General features: G+C 40.8%; 1 protein-coding gene across 1 annotated transcript; it reads left to right on the top strand.

Annotated features, from left to right (window-relative positions):
• Positions 1-4,661: 4,661 nt before the first annotated feature.
• sall3a (spalt-like transcription factor 3a) lies at positions 4,662-18,174 on the top strand. The gene is made up of 4 exons (XM_033981203.2): positions 4,662-5,470; positions 12,387-15,524; positions 15,875-16,221; positions 16,653-18,174. The coding sequence occupies exons 1-4, from the start codon at positions 5,389-5,391 to the stop codon at positions 17,082-17,084; spliced, it is 3,999 nt and encodes a 1,332-aa protein (XP_033837094.1). The 5' UTR covers positions 4,662-5,388; the 3' UTR covers positions 17,085-18,174.
• The last annotated feature ends 308 nt before the right edge of the window (positions 18,175-18,482 follow it).

The following is an 18,482-nucleotide window of genomic DNA, read 5'->3' as shown; positions in this document are numbered from 1 at the left end:
CACTGATAGCAACATAGGGCATTAACACAACACAAAACACAACACGGCTAACCTTGTGTCTCATCAGGTGTTACCTCTCGTTCCTAATTTCATTTCATTTTAAAGCTATTCTTTTAGTTGGAGCTCACCTTGTGTTTGAATGGGGAAATCTAAATGTTTACACTGTCAGCTGCCTACTACAATACAGTATCTGCCGCAGCTCATTAGCAGGTTACCGTAAATATGTTAGTGTTTGGGCAAAAGCTCAAAAGCATATAGTATCTGTACCAAGGAGAGAGATTTTTTTGGGGAAATTTCATAAGAAAAAAAAAAAAAAAAACATACAATAAATTAATATTATTTCACCCATGACCTGTTGTCCATCGCAGAAACAATTATCTACATTATTACATTTTCACTTTGGGTAATGACATTTCAAATAATCAAATACTAATCTGTCCCTATTGCCTTGACATCTAAACCTGCAGACATATGTCCTCGCTGCTGAGTAAGACAGTGGAGATATGCACTTACCAGGATTAAGCAAGGCAAATGGTGCCAAAACAATGACAGTAAGAAGTAACTGATGCTCTTTAAAAATTCAGAGGCTTCTATTGAACAGACTCTATGGCACACACATCCCAGCAGCCCCTGCACTGGTCTGCAGCCTGTGTGCCCTCATTTAACAACTACACTAACTCTATATGTTTATACAGTGTTAAGAGCATGTTTGAATGAACCTTTATAAATTTACTTGCTCATTTTAATATTCTGTTTTACATTTGTTTTAACATGAGATTCAGTTGTTGCAGTTTTAATACAGCTATACTTAAGTTTGTACATTATTTATAGTATTATTACAAGATGTGTAGGTCTTTTAGTCGGGGAGTATGGTGTTAACTAAATGGTACTGTTTTCTCAATGATTTTAGTGTGACTAAAATCGATTATTTTAGAAGTTTGACTGCAACGTAAATACGTCAAAAAAATTCTTGAATAAAATAAATGCAGCAGCTGTGCCTTAACTCTGCTCCTCTGCCATCTTTCTCACAGGTCAGAGCCGAAGGAATTTCACAAAGATTAAGTGTCATCAGTTCTGTGGCTCTGGTCCTTTCCTGATTATTCTTCTTGAAAATGGCATTAAATAGTGTGGATCACTAAGGTCTGAAAGTACAAACTTACCCTTGTGTAAAATATAACACACACGCGAACACCCACGTGCACACACACACATAGAACACACACACACAACTAAAATGAGATAATTACATACATTTGTATATTTCATGACTTACATCTCATTATGTCAGTAATCACTGCAAGTGCTTTTCTGCCTGAATTTGATACACACATCTTTCTAGTGGCAGTGAACATTTTGTCATCTCTTCTAAAGTGCTAATTCCAATTACATTCTCATCACTAATTCAATTACAGTATAGAAATGGTTGGTTCATTTCAATTCAATTAGACTTGATTGACCAGTCACATCAGATTTGATTCATCTCAGGTACAAACTACATGTCACATCCACCTCCAGCAGAAGACAATTAACACAGCACAAAACGATGACTGAAATGACCCAGTCCTGTAAAAACATTTTAAAAATGCTGAAGAGAATACAGCCCGTGTTAGTCACTTATAATTAGAATAATCCATTTCATATAAACTCACACATCTACAATAGAGAACATGCAACTTAACAAAAATATGAATAATAAATACATTAAATATAGATTCAAAAAGAAGTCTTTTTACCCCACAGTAAACACTTGCAAACTTAGGTTGTGGTCGACTGACAACTCACAGACACATTTAAAAATACATATTGAACCTATGTAGCATAACAGCAAACCTGTTAGTTTCTAACAAAACACAGAAACTATATTCATCTATGATTTCCATGGACATTGCATACTTGTAGTTTATAATATATTAATCATCACTCCAGAAATGGAGTGAAATTACCCACACTCCAAAATGTGACAATGAAACGCAAATGGAAACCTGTTGTTCAAGAATACATTGAATTTCCTTCATAGTAGGCTCTTGTTTAGTGACTCTGGCTTCATATGAGAATATCTTCAAAAAAAAGTTGCAGCTGTGCTGTGATTGGTGCAGATCGGAGGCTGTGCTCTGTGCCATAGGCTGCTATTGCTCTAACCTGCACTGTGTGGACAGGCACGTCTCGACACCAGTTGCGGGCGGCGGCGCAAAAACGCCTGATTGGCCGTTGACGCATACCAGTCGTTTATACAAACTGCATAGCGCACTCATATCTACAGCACTAACACCTCCCCTGCTCTCAACACAACACTGTCCTCTAACAGCTGTCATTCAAAAACGGCTGGAACGTAAAAATAACCACACAGCGAATAAAACGTTGGAAACCTATGAGCTTTTACCTTGTGAGTCTTCTCCATTTTCGGCCTTCATTCACTGTATCCACGTAAGCCACATGTCGCTGTAGACTGCAGGAAAGGAGAGAAGAGAAAAGAGTTCTATGCTGCGTATCAGCCAGTTACGCACACAGTCAAGCCGTTTTTACCTTTTTACGCGCCGCGGAACCAGGTCCAGATCCAAAGGGCTGTTGGGGGATTACACGTTTTCTGTCCTCTCCCTCCTCTCTTCCCTCCATCTCTCTTCCTCCCCCTCCTTCTCCTCCGCTCCCAGCTGCTGCAGCTCTGTTCCCCTTTAGTCACTACAGCCCTGTTGGAGCAGCCAGTGCATTACTCAGACGTGCGTAAAAGGTTAACACCAAATGGGCATGTTTTTCTTTTAGTCTACTTAAAGTCCTTAACTTCGAAGTACTTATATTATGGTCTCTGTTTGCATTTCTTGTCTATCTCCTGACAAAAATCTACTGCGCAAATAGCTCTCAGAATCCTCATCCTTTTTTCTGTCTGTTGTTGTGTGTCCGTGTGTGTCCTATACCGGATTAAAGGTATCTCGTTTTAAATGGCACCTAGTCTCATTCCCCTTTTTCTCTTTTCATCATCAGCAAAATAAAGATTAGACCTACAGGAGAAGATTGTAAAATCCCTCTTCTTTTTCTTCTTCTTTTCAAAGCTTGCTTCTCCATTGCTCTCCGCCTTTGTGATGATATTGATGATGATGATGGCCAAGTGGACAGTTTGATTTTTGTGTGGCGAGCTAGTTATAAAGAATCAATATTATATCAAGGGGGTAACTTTGGTGATAAAGGACTTGAGCCACTCTGGCTATTCATCATAAGTCTGTAGCAAGCAGATAGGTCAAAAGAAATTATATTGCTCTAAAGACTGTGTCTCCTTATCTCTCAGCAGCAGGGGAGTGGAGGACACGCCGATCGATAGAGTTGCTGCCGTATACTCCTTGCAATTATCAATAGCTGATTTTGTCTTCCTGGGGCTGCATCTATTAATACCAGATAATAACAGGCTTTTGGGCATGTAGGTGCTGGGGATAGACGGAGAAGAAAAGCAGAGGAAAGTTTGCGCAGGCAGAACGACCTTGTTGTCAACAGATTTCATATGAAGCAAAGCGGATAGACAGGTCCCACAGACAGAGAGGGGCGGGTGCGGGGCTCTCTCTGGCAAGTGCCCCCTTCTGTCAAAACAACAGGACGTCTGGTGACAGTAAACGTGTTTTAATAGAAGGAGCAGGTGCCTAAAGACAGACAAACCCCTTTCACCGAATATTTAAAGATTTCTCTTTTGTAATGCACACCCAATTACACCGTTTCGTTTTGAGCTACTAAAAAAAATACGTTTATCTTTTTATACCAGGATATCAAAGACATTTCAGCGAGCTATTGATTATAAAGCAATTTTATGAGAATGTACATCTGCAATTGGCACAATGCGTAATAATATTAAAACTGGAAATAACTGTATTGACTGTAGACCACAATTTCTGCAGGAACATGATAGGGTTTTAAACTTTTTTTCAAGATAAATTCATACATTTGTCATTGTGGTAATACATTTAGTAAAAGCATGCACACTATTGAGGATAGCTCTACAATGAATTAATGAAAAATATTAAATTTGCATGGATGAAAAAAGTAGTCTATATAATGCCATTTTTAAACATACACACATCTAATCAAATGTACAGTTGGCTATGCATCGTTATATGAAATTGCAAGTTAAAGGTAAAAAAAAAGACAAAGTCCCATTTTCATCTAGGCCTGTGTGCCACTCATAAATGTGTAAAGATTTTAAATTGATGCGGAATAGGAGGTCAAAATTGTGTGTTGTCTGTGTGTGCGTCTTTGCCTCTGGAAGACGTCCTATTGTAACTGTAACGTGGTGGTACATCCTAGTGGTGGCTCAAAGCAATGGGCTGAACCTTTCCTCCGCTGCTCGTCGCGGGGTTAACTCTCAGCCACACAGCGCAGTGCCCCACTCCACGCACACACGGCGGACACACAGAGAGGCAGAGAGCGGACAGATCCAGACCAAGCGGCGACAACTTTGGACAGAGGAAAGCGTATTTCTGACTGCATCTGTGCGCTCAAGTGTCTTATTTGAAGATTTGAAGATAAACGATTCCTTTATTTTAGTTTGGAAAGTGCACCGAAGCGAAAAGGCAGCCGGGACACTAGACTCCGGCACGGCTTACACAGAGAGAGAGAGAGAGGGGAGACGGGGCAGGCAGGGACTCAAGCTCCGAAGTACCCTTTTCCTCGTGGAACACTTCGAATGCGTCATATTTGGAGAACTTGAGCGCTGTCTAAGATTGGAGACAGTACCCGCCTATTAACATAAAAACTCGAACTTTTTTGTTATTGTGAAGAAGTTTACGCATCCATTCAGACGACAGAACTAAACAGGAGAAGAGCTGACGTGCTGCCCGAGCGTAAGTAAATTATGAAGTTATGAAGGAGAGAGAGAGATGAAGATGACAGCCACTTCACGGTGAATCCTCACTTTGCAGAAGGAGGAGAGAGAGAGAGGCTGAAGGTACCCCTGTAGACCCCCCAGCGCCGAGTACAAGAAGAAGAGGCTCGCTTTTTGTCAAGTTGTTGTGAGGCGGGGGAAGGCTGGGGAGTAAAGAGAAAAAGACACGGATAAAGTCTGAGAGTGAAGCGGCTAATTGCTAAGTCCGTCCCTCATTACCATATCCAATGCGCGTCCGCTGGACTGCAGCCAACCCTCCCCACCTTCACACAGTGCCATTAATCGCCAGGCATTATTCACTATCATAATTATTATAGCGACATGCGCAATCCGACGAACATCAGCGAGCGAAGACCAACAACTAATTTCGACTTATGATTCCTCCCCGTCCTGCAGCGCGCACACTCCTCTCAACTTCAGCGTGTGTTTGATTCACTCGCCTCTTCGCTGATGTATCTGCTCAACGCAGGCACATCCCGGAGCGCCAAAACACCGAGAGCACAAACGTCGCCAGCAGCATCATTAGCAGCATGTCCCGACGCAAGCAAGCCAAGCCTCAGCACCTCAAGTCGGACGAAGACCCAGCGCTGGCAGGAGTGATCTCCGAACACGGTGAGTGGACTCAGAGGGACGGGACACTGGGGTGAAACGGGCACCTGCCTTCACTTTTTAGACCTATTTTTGTTTAACCTATTTCAGTCACTTTGCCCTCTTTCTGATGTATGCACTAAATATGGCCAATAGCCTGTATATCCAGTCTAATACCGACTTCTATTAAAAAGCACATTTTGTTAAATCAGTTTTTTATTTAAAAGTTTTAGATTTTATAAATCTAAACGAACTAGTCACTTTCCGTCGTTTCTGGCTATTGCCATTTATGTACTTTTTCCAGCAAAAATGTTATGAATTTGAAATATGAAAATATGAAATTGCAGAAGGCCCCGATATGATTATGATATTGTATGACTGGGCCTCCATGAGGCCGCTGCTGTAAAAGAGAAAAAGCCGCACTTATAAAGATGTTTACATTTTGTTTGACGTCCATAATTTACGCACTAAATACGCACAATAATATCTGTTTTTGTCACTAAATGTCAAAAATATATCAGCGTAGATCTAGAGCGGAACCACGTCATGTTATTTATAATTATAATCCACACATTTTTATTTTATTTTCACCCGGGTGTTCAGTCCCGGTGCAGCCCCTGTTCTTCGGGAGAAAAAAAAGCTTTCACTTGTAAGTCGAAGCCTAGTTTTTGTCATGGAAATGTTTTTGTTTACCGCCCTCACATAAATTTGGCACACTTGATTTGTTCTCTTTCGCTCACAATGTGGACAGGACCGGCTGACACAACTCGTCCTCGCCATGTGGAATTTAAAAAGGACCCATTCATGTCTTATTTTGCATGTGCACTATTTTTTGCGCAATGACGATCTCCTTTGAAAACAAGACACTCTTCAAAGTAAGGCAAAACAAAGCCGGAATTATGGGATTTGCCTAACAACTTTACAATTCGTAGTCCACTTTTGATCAAAAAATACTCAGTGGAAAGTTGTTTTTATGATGCATTTCACATATGAACATTTGGCACATCTTTGCATAGGCTTTTATTATATTTGATCATATAGGCCTATATTATAAACTAACCATTGATATTAATATTTTAAATGAACAAAATTCTGTTTTATACAAACACCGTTTGTATAAACAAGCTTTTTTAACCCAAATTATTTATGTCTTGTCTGTGGTGGTCCAACACACGCCCAGTCACACACATCACAGACACACACTTTGCAAGGCTCCTTTGGAATAGAAATGCATGATGTAATCTCCAGGGTACTGCTCTCTTTGCATGAGGAAATGTTGCTTTGAAGGGCGAGACTCACTGATCACTCCTTACTCCTTTTTTTGTGTCCGTTTTTCTCTTGATTTTCTGAAGGGAAATCTCATTCGAACTTGAACGCTCGGCTGTCAGTGTCAGGATGCCTCAGATTCCAGACGGAGATACGCAGCATCTATCAGGTTGCTCTCCTGTAGGATTGAGGAATGTCAAGTGGGAAAACTCAGGAGGCAATTGTGGAATTTTAGCACAGTAAGCATTTGAGGCAGTGAAGCCTTTTTACCTCAAATAATAATAATAATAATAATTAAAAAAAATAAATGTTGATTTAAAATACATACAGTCCTATTTCAGGAAAATAACAAATAGAATAAGATTTAAGGATTGGAACAGAGCTTGTGGTTTAAGAATTTAGTTCAAGTTTTACTGAGGAAAAAAACAATTTGATTGTATATACACATTTATATTAAAAAAAAAGAAGTCTTAAAATAGGTTACTTAATGGGTGTTGTTGCAAAAGTGCTAGGGATGGAAAAATAAATAATATATATGTTTTTTCTTTTCAAATCAACTTTTCACATTGAAAGAAATTATCGGGTGTTGGCAAGGATTTAAATAGAATTGTTTTTAAATAGAATGTGTCTTTCAAAAATATGTATTCATTGTTATAGCAAGCAATGTCAATGGCGTTTTGCTGAGGAGCCCAAGTAGCTATGGAATGTCCTATGTCCATACACAGAGCCGCTTGTTTCTGGAGCAGACGTGGCAGAAAACAATCCCTATGGTTTGGCGCGAGCACAGTATACACAGTATACCTCTACACACTTTAGTGTAATAACACCAGGTTAGGTCCCAGAGCAGTGCCTCGGAGCCCCATGTTACACATGTCATAGTGAGAGAATCACTACTTTGGGATCGCATTGTTCTGGCCACCCCTGTCGCTCTGTGTAGCTGCCATCATCGCGTTTGTGGCACAGCTACCGATGACACTATTGATCGCTCGGCCTTGACAAATGTTCTTGTATGATGTCCGAGGGATGTAGAAGTTCCAACAAAGTCGGCTAAATCTGCCAATGAATCATAGGCTTATAAAGGACCATGAGAATGAAGAGGATTTTACATTTGGGGATTTATGATTTATCAACAAAATATTTACATGAAGAACCTAAGACTTTAAATCATTATCACACTTTTGTAAAATGTTGGTTGGATATTGGACTATATAGATAAAATTAAATATTAAACACAATATGGCATTATTATTTTGAGGAAAAGTGAGAAAATATAATCTCTATATTGCAAAGGTTGTATTTATGTGATATTTTGAAACGTTTAATGTTATGCTATCTATGTCAAGCACAGATCAAAAATAAAATTATATGCCAAAATCCCTTGTCTGGCACCTCAGATCATCCGGACGGTGCCCCCCAGGGTGGTGACTATGATGTTGTGTGTGTTAGGACAGGAAAGGGTGAAGGGGGGAGTGCATTTATAAAGCCCACTGACTTAACCTTTGTCTCGGGCCCAGACAGCAGGTCATAGCGATGGATGTCACGATCTTTGTACAATTAGAACATGCACTGTAGCCATGGTGACCTTGGAAGAGCAGTCTATATATGTCCTAGAAAGTGTAAACTATGAAGGGAGCTTTACTATAATGCTCACTTAGGTTTATGAAGGAGGGATTTCCTTTTTCTCGTACATACAACATGAATTTCAACTAACTAACTCAAGTGTTTTGTCAAACTATACCTGAATTTGAAGTTAGTGTCTTTTGTTATGCCTACTTTGTATGTTTTGCCTCTATTTTTGGCACCACCGAGTCACTTAAACTTTGATTTAGTTGAGTTTTTATGATTTCTATTTATTCCATTATTGTTTGCAAATTGAATCAACCAATATTTTCAGCAGGACCGGTGTTAAAGTCATAGTTGTATTATGGTTGTCACACGCACTTTTTCTATATCGATCTTCTTTTTAATCCGTGGGTGCTGACTGTTTGACCACCCATGTGTTTTTCTAAAGAAGTCCAGAAAGCCCCTAGAATATGATATATCTTAATTACTAGTTAGTACAGAAAACACAGGAAAAAGTAGTGATATTTGTGTGTGGAAGGAGCAGAGAGGAGAACAAGAAGAAAAGGATTTGTAAGGATCAGTCAAAGACACAGTTCAGTAGCTGGGGACATTAACTGTATTTCGTTCTGTGCTCTCATAGCAGAGACGTGATAATAAACTGGTCCTATTGCACGATGTCACAGAAATACAGTCAGACTTGAATCATTTAAGCACAGATGCTCCAAATGTTTTTCTTTTTTTGCGGGGACAGAGCATAAGAACAGAATAGAGAGTGAGATTTGACAGATCGCTGGATTTGAACCCACAACATCAAGGCAGGAGAGCTTCCCTGCATATGTGCTACAGCCCCAGCACCAAGCCCCCCTGCAGCACGGGCCACAAAATCTATATTGTATCTAAGGCACAGAAGGTACATTTGCTCTTTGGAAGAAGTCGGTGCAGTAAGTCATCTCTCAAAATAAGATAAAATATCCAGAAAAACACAATTCTTTTTAAACACAGATGCAAAATGTATTCATTTATTTAAACGGCATTTTCACAGAATTCTATAAATAGCTTTTGATAGACTGTTTGAATCCCAGTAAAAAGTTCTGTTCAAACATTATCTGAATAAGTATTGTCTTGAGGCTTGACAGAGTGATCTGGACAGTGTGCCGTCATTGAATACTGTATTGCAAATGCTTACACAAACAAATCGTTAATGTTTTGGTGGCCCGGCATCTGCAGCCACTGACAAAGGCCTCTGTGTAGCTGCAGATATATAACTGTACCATGGTCTGCAGTGATGACACGCGCTCACACTCTGGGTGCTCTGCTGACAGTCCGTGCATGAAATCACTGGCTACGATAGCTTTAAAACACACACGCACACACACACACACACATTATAGTGGAGTAATGCAAAACGATGCAGCTAACACACAAAGGCATTCTTGTATGAGCAATGACGTTGTTTTCTATTGTTTGTCAAATTACCTCTACACTGACTGGGCTCATTATTCCAAATACAAATTATTCATTATTTTTGACAACATATGCGTTTTTCGGATATTTATTTTTAATTACGTGATTAGAATAGGTGCATATAATGGAAGGAAAAAACATGCTCTTGTAATTGTGCATTTGGATCCTGTTCATGTTTTCAGAGTGCATACAGTTGTCTCCACTGTACATTTGATTGGTGTCATAACTTGGTGAGAAAAACTGTAATTTGTAAAGAATGGGATGATTTGTACACTCCTGATTCCTATTGAATGCCTATACTGTGGCACTCAGTGGAAGAGTGGAAAGCATGAATAGCTGCTCTGATATAATATGTCAGATTAGCGGTTTCAGTTAGCATGCCAAAGATTGCTTAGCATGATAAGGAACGCAGGGATTCTATGTCCACAATCTCCTCGTTGACCTGGTTCAACTTTACATATGCTTTATAGTAAAGGAAGAAAAGAAAGGTATACAAGGTCATTTTTAATTCTTGCTGTCAGTGCGTACAACATATAACACTGTTTAAATATGTTTTAGATGTGTTATAACAATAAATATAGTATAATCATTTCAAACTAAATATATATAATTTCAAATGGCATTTATAGTATTATTAATGTTTCAAGAGTCATGTTGATGTAGATTTAAGTTTAAAATAATTTATTAGGTATTAGATATATGGTATTTTATTTTAAAAATTATATATAATTGTATTACCATGTTTAGGTTTAGGTTTTTCATACATGATCTATTTAGTGTTTTTTGTATAATATTTTGTATTTGTGTAATGCAATAATAATGATACACTGATAGTGGTAGTAGTATTTGTATCTAAGTAGTATCCTTAAAATTACATTCTCGGTTTACTCAAGTTGTTTGTATGTCTTTGTCCACTTTTTCACACAAAGGTCCCTGCTTGTAATTGTATGAATGAATAAAAGAGATTGACAGTAATACCATTCTAATAACTAATCAGCTCAACACAATGCCTACTCATTTGTGTTGACCTTTCACCCCTCAATTATGGAAATGAGCTGGGCTGTCCGCTGCTGGCCTAAGGAGATTTTTCGCCTGCTGTCACGTGTCGCGCTTTGGGCACTTGCTGCTTTTCACTTGTCAGGTTGTGTTTAGGAGTTGATATGAAGGGTTACATATGTTTTGCACAATTTTGAATCATATTCATACAAGTTTTTAAGTATTTTACATAATCTCCCATACAATGACATGCCGTGTTTAAAGCTATATAGATAATTGATTGGATTGCACAGCCCAGACCCTGAGAGCTCAAGTCCCCTTCAGCCAGAAATTACACCAGTGATAAATTTCTTCACTAATGACTCAATGTAATACGCATGAATGTTTTATGTGTGGCTTGCTCAAAAGACACTGTATGAAACATTGCTTTTTTTTCACCCACTACGAGAAGGTGACTTATAGACTTTTTTTTTTTTTTTTTAAGATTACATAATTATCTTTTTAACATGTATACATGTACAAACATTGTACTTTTGAACTACTTAGTTGTTATTATGTAATTCATGAATCCACAGAGGTGTACTATATGTTGATTATAATTAATGACTAAAGAATGTTTAATACAAAAAAAAAAAAAACAACAACAAAAAAACAAAAAACAAAAACAAAACATTTAAATCAAAAATAAAAACAAGAGGTAAAAATACATAAATAAGATACATGTGGTAAAATATTTTCATTGTAAATGTTACTGAGGCGCTAGTAAAAGTTATCAAAGTATAAGCAGGTGTGGCTTGTTCTTTGTCCGGACTTGGAGCCGCTTAATTCTCCTCCTGGTTGCATGTGGAAAAGGAAGTGGCTTTCTACAACTGTGATTAAACATATGCAACCAATCAGAGAGTTTGCTGCTATGGCACCAGCATATAATTTGTCTTTTTTAGATGGCACGATGGAAAAAGAGAGAGAGAATAGAAAGTGGTTAAGGAAAAAAGAACAAAAAAGAAGATCAAAAGCAACACATTTTAAATCAATTCATTTGTGTGGAATAGGTATACAAACATCTCAAGGTTTGAATGTATCAGTTTAGTAGTGACTGATGCAGAAATACCCCGATCAATAATGAGATTCAAAAACATACCTGGCATTGAGACATTATATTTAAATCTATATTACATTGGCAATTCAAAAAGGCTTTTGAAATTCAGGTGCAAATGCTTTGATAGCAGAGGGGAATCCTAATGTGGCCATCAAAGTCCTGATTTGTACCCAACAGATGAGGCAGCTGTGAATTGTATGAAATATTGGAAATCAATAGCTTCTATGGAATTTCATTAAGCGGCAGTATCCACAATTGATAGGCCCTCATAATTTGATGGATTGCACAAAGAAAATTATTAGCTGGCTCTATGGAGTGGGTGTGAACGCACAGAGCCGGGCCTGAGAATTGGTGAACTACGGCAATTTGTTCAGAGTAAAAAAAATAAAAAGAATATTGATTTTGGTTATGTTAAAAGAGGGGGTAAAATCAAAGGTTAAATCTTTGCAGGTCTGCTGTGCAAAATATGTGTGGATTCTTTATCGATTATTTATTCATTAATTCTTCTTTTCTCTTTTCTCCCTCCCCCCTCTCTCTGGACCGTCTCACCTTCAGGTCGGGGTGAGGTGCTGGAGGACGCAGACAGTGGGAACGAGAGTCGCAGTGGCAGCGAGGAGACGCACGTGTGTGAGAAGTGCTGTGCTGAGTTCTTCAAATGGGCCGACTTCTGTGAACATTTAAACAGCTGTACCAAGAATCCACTGGTGCTCATAGTCAATGAGAATGAGGACACTCCTAACCCCTCCCAGGAGTACCCCGGAGAGTCCTCCCCTGTCCCCAGTTGTCCCAGTGAACAGGAGGACAGCGAGGACCCTAGGGAGGGGAGCCACAGCCCTGTCGGCGAGGGGGAGGACATGCCTGACACAGTAGCCTTAGATGGGGTCAGTGTCCTGGAAAAGGAGGATGAACAGATGGAGCTGGACTTGTCTCCTGAAAAGGGCCTGGATCCAGAGGAGAGAGACATGACTTCACCTGAGCCTGACCCCTCTCTACCTCCGCTCAGTGATCTTCCCTCCAGCCTCAGTGCGTACGCCATGCCCAGCACAAACGTGACCCTGGAGACGCTGCAGGGCACTCGCGTGGCTGTGGCACAGTTCTCTCAGAGTGTCAGAGCCTCGGGCTCTGGAGTCTCCACTATGGCCATTCCTCTGATCCTGGAGCAGCTCATGGCCCTGCAGCAGCAGCAGATTCACCAGCTGCAGCTGATCGAACAGATCCGCAGTCAGGTGGCTCTGATGAACAGACAGTCTGCTTCACAGCCTCAGCTCAGCCACCACAGCACATCTGTGAGTCAGGCCTCTGTCTCCTCCTGCATCCCCCCTGTCCCCAGTCAGCTGCAGCTACACAGCTTCATCACTCCCCCTGTCCATCAGCTGCCTGTTAGGTTGCCAGCCACACTTAATGGCCAAGGGCCTTCACCTCTGACCTCTGCAATGGAAGGGCCTCTTTCCCAAACACCACAAAGTGGTGGTCAGCAGTCTAACAACTCCTCCATCCCCAACACTTCCTCTAACAGTACAGTGTTTCCTTCTCCGGCCGCTGCAGGCCTGTCGTCTCTCCTACCCTCCTGCTCGTCCACAGGCACAAACATTAGCAGCAGCAGTAGTGTAACAGTGGGCGCAGGCCTCAGTAACAGTGTGGCACTACCCAGAAACTCCAGCACTCCTCCAGCACTCAGCCACAGCAGCCTGCTGAGCTCTGCCTCTAACATGCCACTGATACCTCACAGTTCTTCCAGCAGTGTTATCTTCCCTAACCCTCTTGCGAGTATTGCAGCCACAGCCAATGCTCTGGACCCTCTCTCAGCGCTGATGAAGCACCGTAAAGGGAAGCCCCCAAATGTGTCTGTATTTGACACCAAGCCCAGCTCTGACGACCCCTTCTTCAAGCATAAGTGTCGCTTCTGTGCCAAGGTGTTTGGCAGTGACAGTGCCCTACAGATTCACCTGCGCTCCCACACTGGAGAAAGGCCCTATAAATGCAACATATGTGGAAACCGCTTCTCCACCAAGGGCAATCTCAAAGTACATTTCCAGAGACACAAAGAAAAATACCCACATATTCAAATGAACCCCTACCCTGTGCCAGAGTATCTGGACAATGTGCCCACTAGTTCAGGCATACCATATGGTATGTCTTTGCCCCCGGAAAAGCCTGTCACCACATGGTTAGACAGTAAGCCTGTCCTCCCCACTGTGTCCACATCTGTAGGGCTGCAGCTGCCTCCCACTCTGCCCAGTATGATGGGTGGCTTTGGCGACTCTCCAAGTCTTACTCCACTCAACAGGTCTCCACAGAGGCCCTCTCCTCCCTCTAGTGAGTGCGCATCTCTTTCCCCTAACATTATTAATGACTCTGGTTTGACCACTACTTCACCGTCCCCAAAGCTCAACATTGGGAGTGATAACCCTCACTTAAGAGCTGAAGGCGTTCTACTGCCCCCGAGCTGTCCCACTCGTCCAGGGGACAATACCACCACCACAACTACAGTCACTCAAGTGGTTTTGTCCACCACTGTAACATCTACCACATGCTCCAGTGGGGGCCAGGTAACGGAGCCCATTGGCAGCCCTAACTCTGCCTCGAACGCAGTCTCCCACCCTGTTCTCCCTATGCTGTCTGACCAGTTCAAGGCCAAGTTTCCTTTTGGAGGCCTCCTAGACTCTATGCAAACCTCAGAAACATCAAAATTGCAGCAGTTGGTCGAGAATATTGACAAGAAGATGACTGACCCAAACCAGTGTGTCATCTGTCATCGTGTACTGAGCTGTCAGAGCGCTCTGAAGATGCACTACAGAATCCACACTGGAGAAAGGCCCTTCAAGTGTAAGATCTGTGGAAGGGCATTTACCACCAAGGGCAATCTGAAAACTCACTTTGGCGTGCACAGATCTAAACCACCTTTGCGGGTCCAGCACTCATGTCCCATATGTCAGAAGAAGTTCACCAACGCTGTGGTGCTACAGCAGCACATCCGTATGCACATGGGAGGGCAGATCCCTAACACCCCTGTCCCAGAAAGCATTCAAGAAATGGACACTGACATTGGCTTTGACGAAAAGAGCTTAGATGCAATGAGCACTTATGATGATGACCTTCTCGACGAAATGGAGGCAGCAATTGATGATGAGCCTGACTTAAAAGATGTAGATGTAGTGGATGGACCAAAAGTTTATTCCCCTGGCAATTCCCCTCCACCTTCTATAAACTCCAGTATAGCTGCCATGGAGAACCAGATGAAGATGATTGACTCCACTGCCAACATGACCCGCACAATTGGTCAGAAGCCAATCCTGAACGGCAGCAGCTTTGGCGGAGAGAACGATTGCTTTGCCACTGATTCTCTGTCTGCAGTGGGAGACACAGAAGGTCAGAGCCTGGGGAGCCCCGCTTTGTCCGACTCCTCCGGCTCCATGCAGCACTTGTCCCCCTCACACAGCCACTCGGAGAGCCAGCGGTCTAAGTCGCCAATTATACTCAACAATAACAATAGCAATGTCATGACGACAGAGGAGGGTCCAGAGAACAATACAGGCAGCTTGGCAACAGTGAAGTCGGAAAAATCAGAGACGCCATCTCCGCTCGCTGCCACAGAAGGCACTGGGGCTCTTGACCTGACTGCCACTCAACCTGGCAGGCACTTTATCAAGGAGGAGAGCCACTTCAACATGCTGTTCCTGAATAGAGATAGAGGTGAGTGTGCCAAAACTATATCCAATACATAACATATCATTCAGTAACATTATAAAGTCAGCCTAATACTACAAGATAACAGTTTATTACGATATAGGCCAACACATTTTAACATTTACGCCATTCTATTTAAAACATGACATTTATGAATCACAAAGACTTTATGAATTAAATAGGACAATAATTAAATTTGTTTCCATGATGAGATTAGGAAAAGCTGTTACAAGTTACAATGTTTAATATTGTTGATGAAATATTAATGGAATATTACTTAGTATTAGTTATTATATTTGTTGTTTTAATTGCCAGTATTTACTTTCTATTCATCAATATTTGAACTTGTCTTACAGGTTTGAACACTCCCAGTTTGGCCAGCACTGCATCCAACATGATCAAAATGGAGATGAATGGTCACGGGAAGTCTCTGAGTGAGAGCTCGCACCTGCCTGTGGGGATACAGGGCCATGCAGCACCGCCCCAGAGCACTACCATGAGCTCCACCATGAGCTCCAGCCTGAACCCCATGCTCGCTCCCCCACCCCCCAGACGCACCCCTAAGCAGCACAACTGCCACTCGTGTGGGAAGAACTTCTCCTCAGCCAGTGCCCTGCAGATCCACGAGCGCACACACACCGGAGAAAAGCCCTTCGCCTGCTCCATCTGTGGACGGGCCTTCACCACAAAAGGCAACCTCAAGGTAAGCTACATAACATTTACTATTGTCAGTTTAAAGGTCTGAGAATAAGCCCATAGAGTTATTATTATTTCTTTTTTTATTAACAGAAAGATGTTATATTCAGGTAGTAAAGCTTCAAATTGCACAGATGAATTGCCTTTTGCTTTTTCACAAAACATTTTTGCAAATCTTGTGGAAAAACAGTTATATATAATATAAAATTATTATTATTATTATTATTATTATTATTATTATTATTATTATTATTGTTGTTGTTGTTATTATTGTTATTATTATTATTATTATTATTATTATTATTATTATTATTATTATTATTATTATTATGTTCTTGTTTACATCATATGTTACAGTTTACACAATATTTTCTGAGCCAGATAATAATAATTTGGTATAATTTATAACATTTTCAATATTATTTGTGATATTTTTAGGTCCATATGGGCACGCACATGTGGAACAACGCACCTGCCCGCAGAGGTCGACGGCTGTCTGTGGAGAACCCCATGGCTCTGTTAGGCGGTGATGCCATGAAGTTCAGTGAGATCTTCCAGAAGGACTTAGCCGCTCGGGCCATGAACGTGGACCCAGGCTTCTGGAACCAGTACGCAGCCGCCATCACCAACGGACTGGCCATGAAGAACAATGAGATCTCTGTCATCCAGAACGGTGGCATCACCCAGCTGCCTGTGAGCCTGGGGGGCACAGGGATCACCTCTTTGGGTCCCATGCCGGGAGGGATAGAGCGGGTGCACGCTGGCAGCAGCCCACCCATGACTGCTATGGACAAGACCGCACTGGAGGTCGGGGCAAGTCGACCCTTTTCCAGGTTTATGGAGGAGAACAAAGAAATTGGGATCAATTAAATACGTTTATTCCAAGCTAGGTGTTTGGCAAGACTAAAGATCGCATAAGATGGACAGTCATACTATACTATGTATGTACAGGAGAAATACTGTATTTTTCGTTTGGTTTTGGAAATATAGAATTTAGTAATGATTAGCAGTCTTTGCCTTTCGCCCATTCCTTCAAGTGATATATATGAAGAATATTTTGTCTCGTTCGAGAATACGCCGTCTTGCAAGATTTGCATGGTACTGTTTTTTCTCAGTATGTTTGACTGCTTTGAAATTTTTTTCCAAACCGGGACCCTGCCTCACTGATAATGGACAAGCATCGTATCTGAATGGGACACATAAAGAAAAGAGGAACACTTAGGCCTCTTTCTATGGTTTATGAAGCTCATTAAAAGAGCTGTGGACGGACTGAAGAAATGACTGATGTTTTAGTGTTTCTGTGCTCGCTTGATTTTTTCATAAACTAGAAAACTTGAAAAATAATGTTTGAACAATTTTACATTTAGTCTCCCAGCATTGTCTTATGATATTGTCCTGTGTCTTTAGTATTTATGATATTGACAAAAAAGCGGGTATACAAAAATATATTTAATGGCCCAGGCATTTTATTGATCCATTTTTTCTAGACTGCAGGCTTCACTGAGGAATATATCTTTCACTAAAGACGGTATGTTCACTGAGTTGAACAAAAAAAGGAAAATGAATCGTTTTTGGGATATCTGTGGATATGCTGGGCCGTCGTTACACATGGAAGATGTTAAAGATATCTGAAGCTGCTATATGACCACAACCCTGCTTTTAACCTTTGTAAAAAGAAAATAAGTAATGATCATTTTGGAGAAATATCTATGTATAGAAATACAGACAAATCTAAAACAGGTATGCATATTTTGTATCACATAAAGATAGACATCCTGAGTTGAAAGTATTTGTCATGTTTGTGAATGCACTTTTTAAAACAAAGACGTTTTGTCTGTGAGTTACCGTTAACATTTTGACTGAGCTATAGCGTGCTGTTCCCATTGTTCCAAGCATACCACTCTGCCAGTCTGCATATGTGAGTTCAACTCATCACTCAATCAAACGTTCGTAAATAAAAAAATACACACAACTGGTGTCTGCTGCATCTGACTGTGCTTTATTCATTTATTTTTTAAACTTTTGCCAATAATACATTAGTCACAAATCCTAAGCCATATATATTCACTATTAAACTTTTAGTAGTCCATTAACGTTTATCATGAGCACAAGTAAATTAAATATAGGCCTACACACATTAATGCACAGTTTTATTTATTTATTTATTTATTTTGGCAAATAAATGGTATCAGTGAAGTGAGTTATGGCCTATATGGTCATAGTGGCTTACACTTCACACATGGGTTGCATGTGTTCACACACTTTCAA

Source organism: Periophthalmus magnuspinnatus, chromosome 16 (assembly GCF_009829125.3).
Source record: "Periophthalmus magnuspinnatus isolate fPerMag1 chromosome 16, fPerMag1.2.pri, whole genome shotgun sequence".
NCBI lineage: Eukaryota > Metazoa > Chordata > Actinopteri > Gobiiformes > Gobiidae > Periophthalmus > Periophthalmus magnuspinnatus.
The sequence above is the reverse complement of the archived record's forward strand: the minus strand, read 5'-3'. Positions and strand labels throughout refer to the sequence as shown.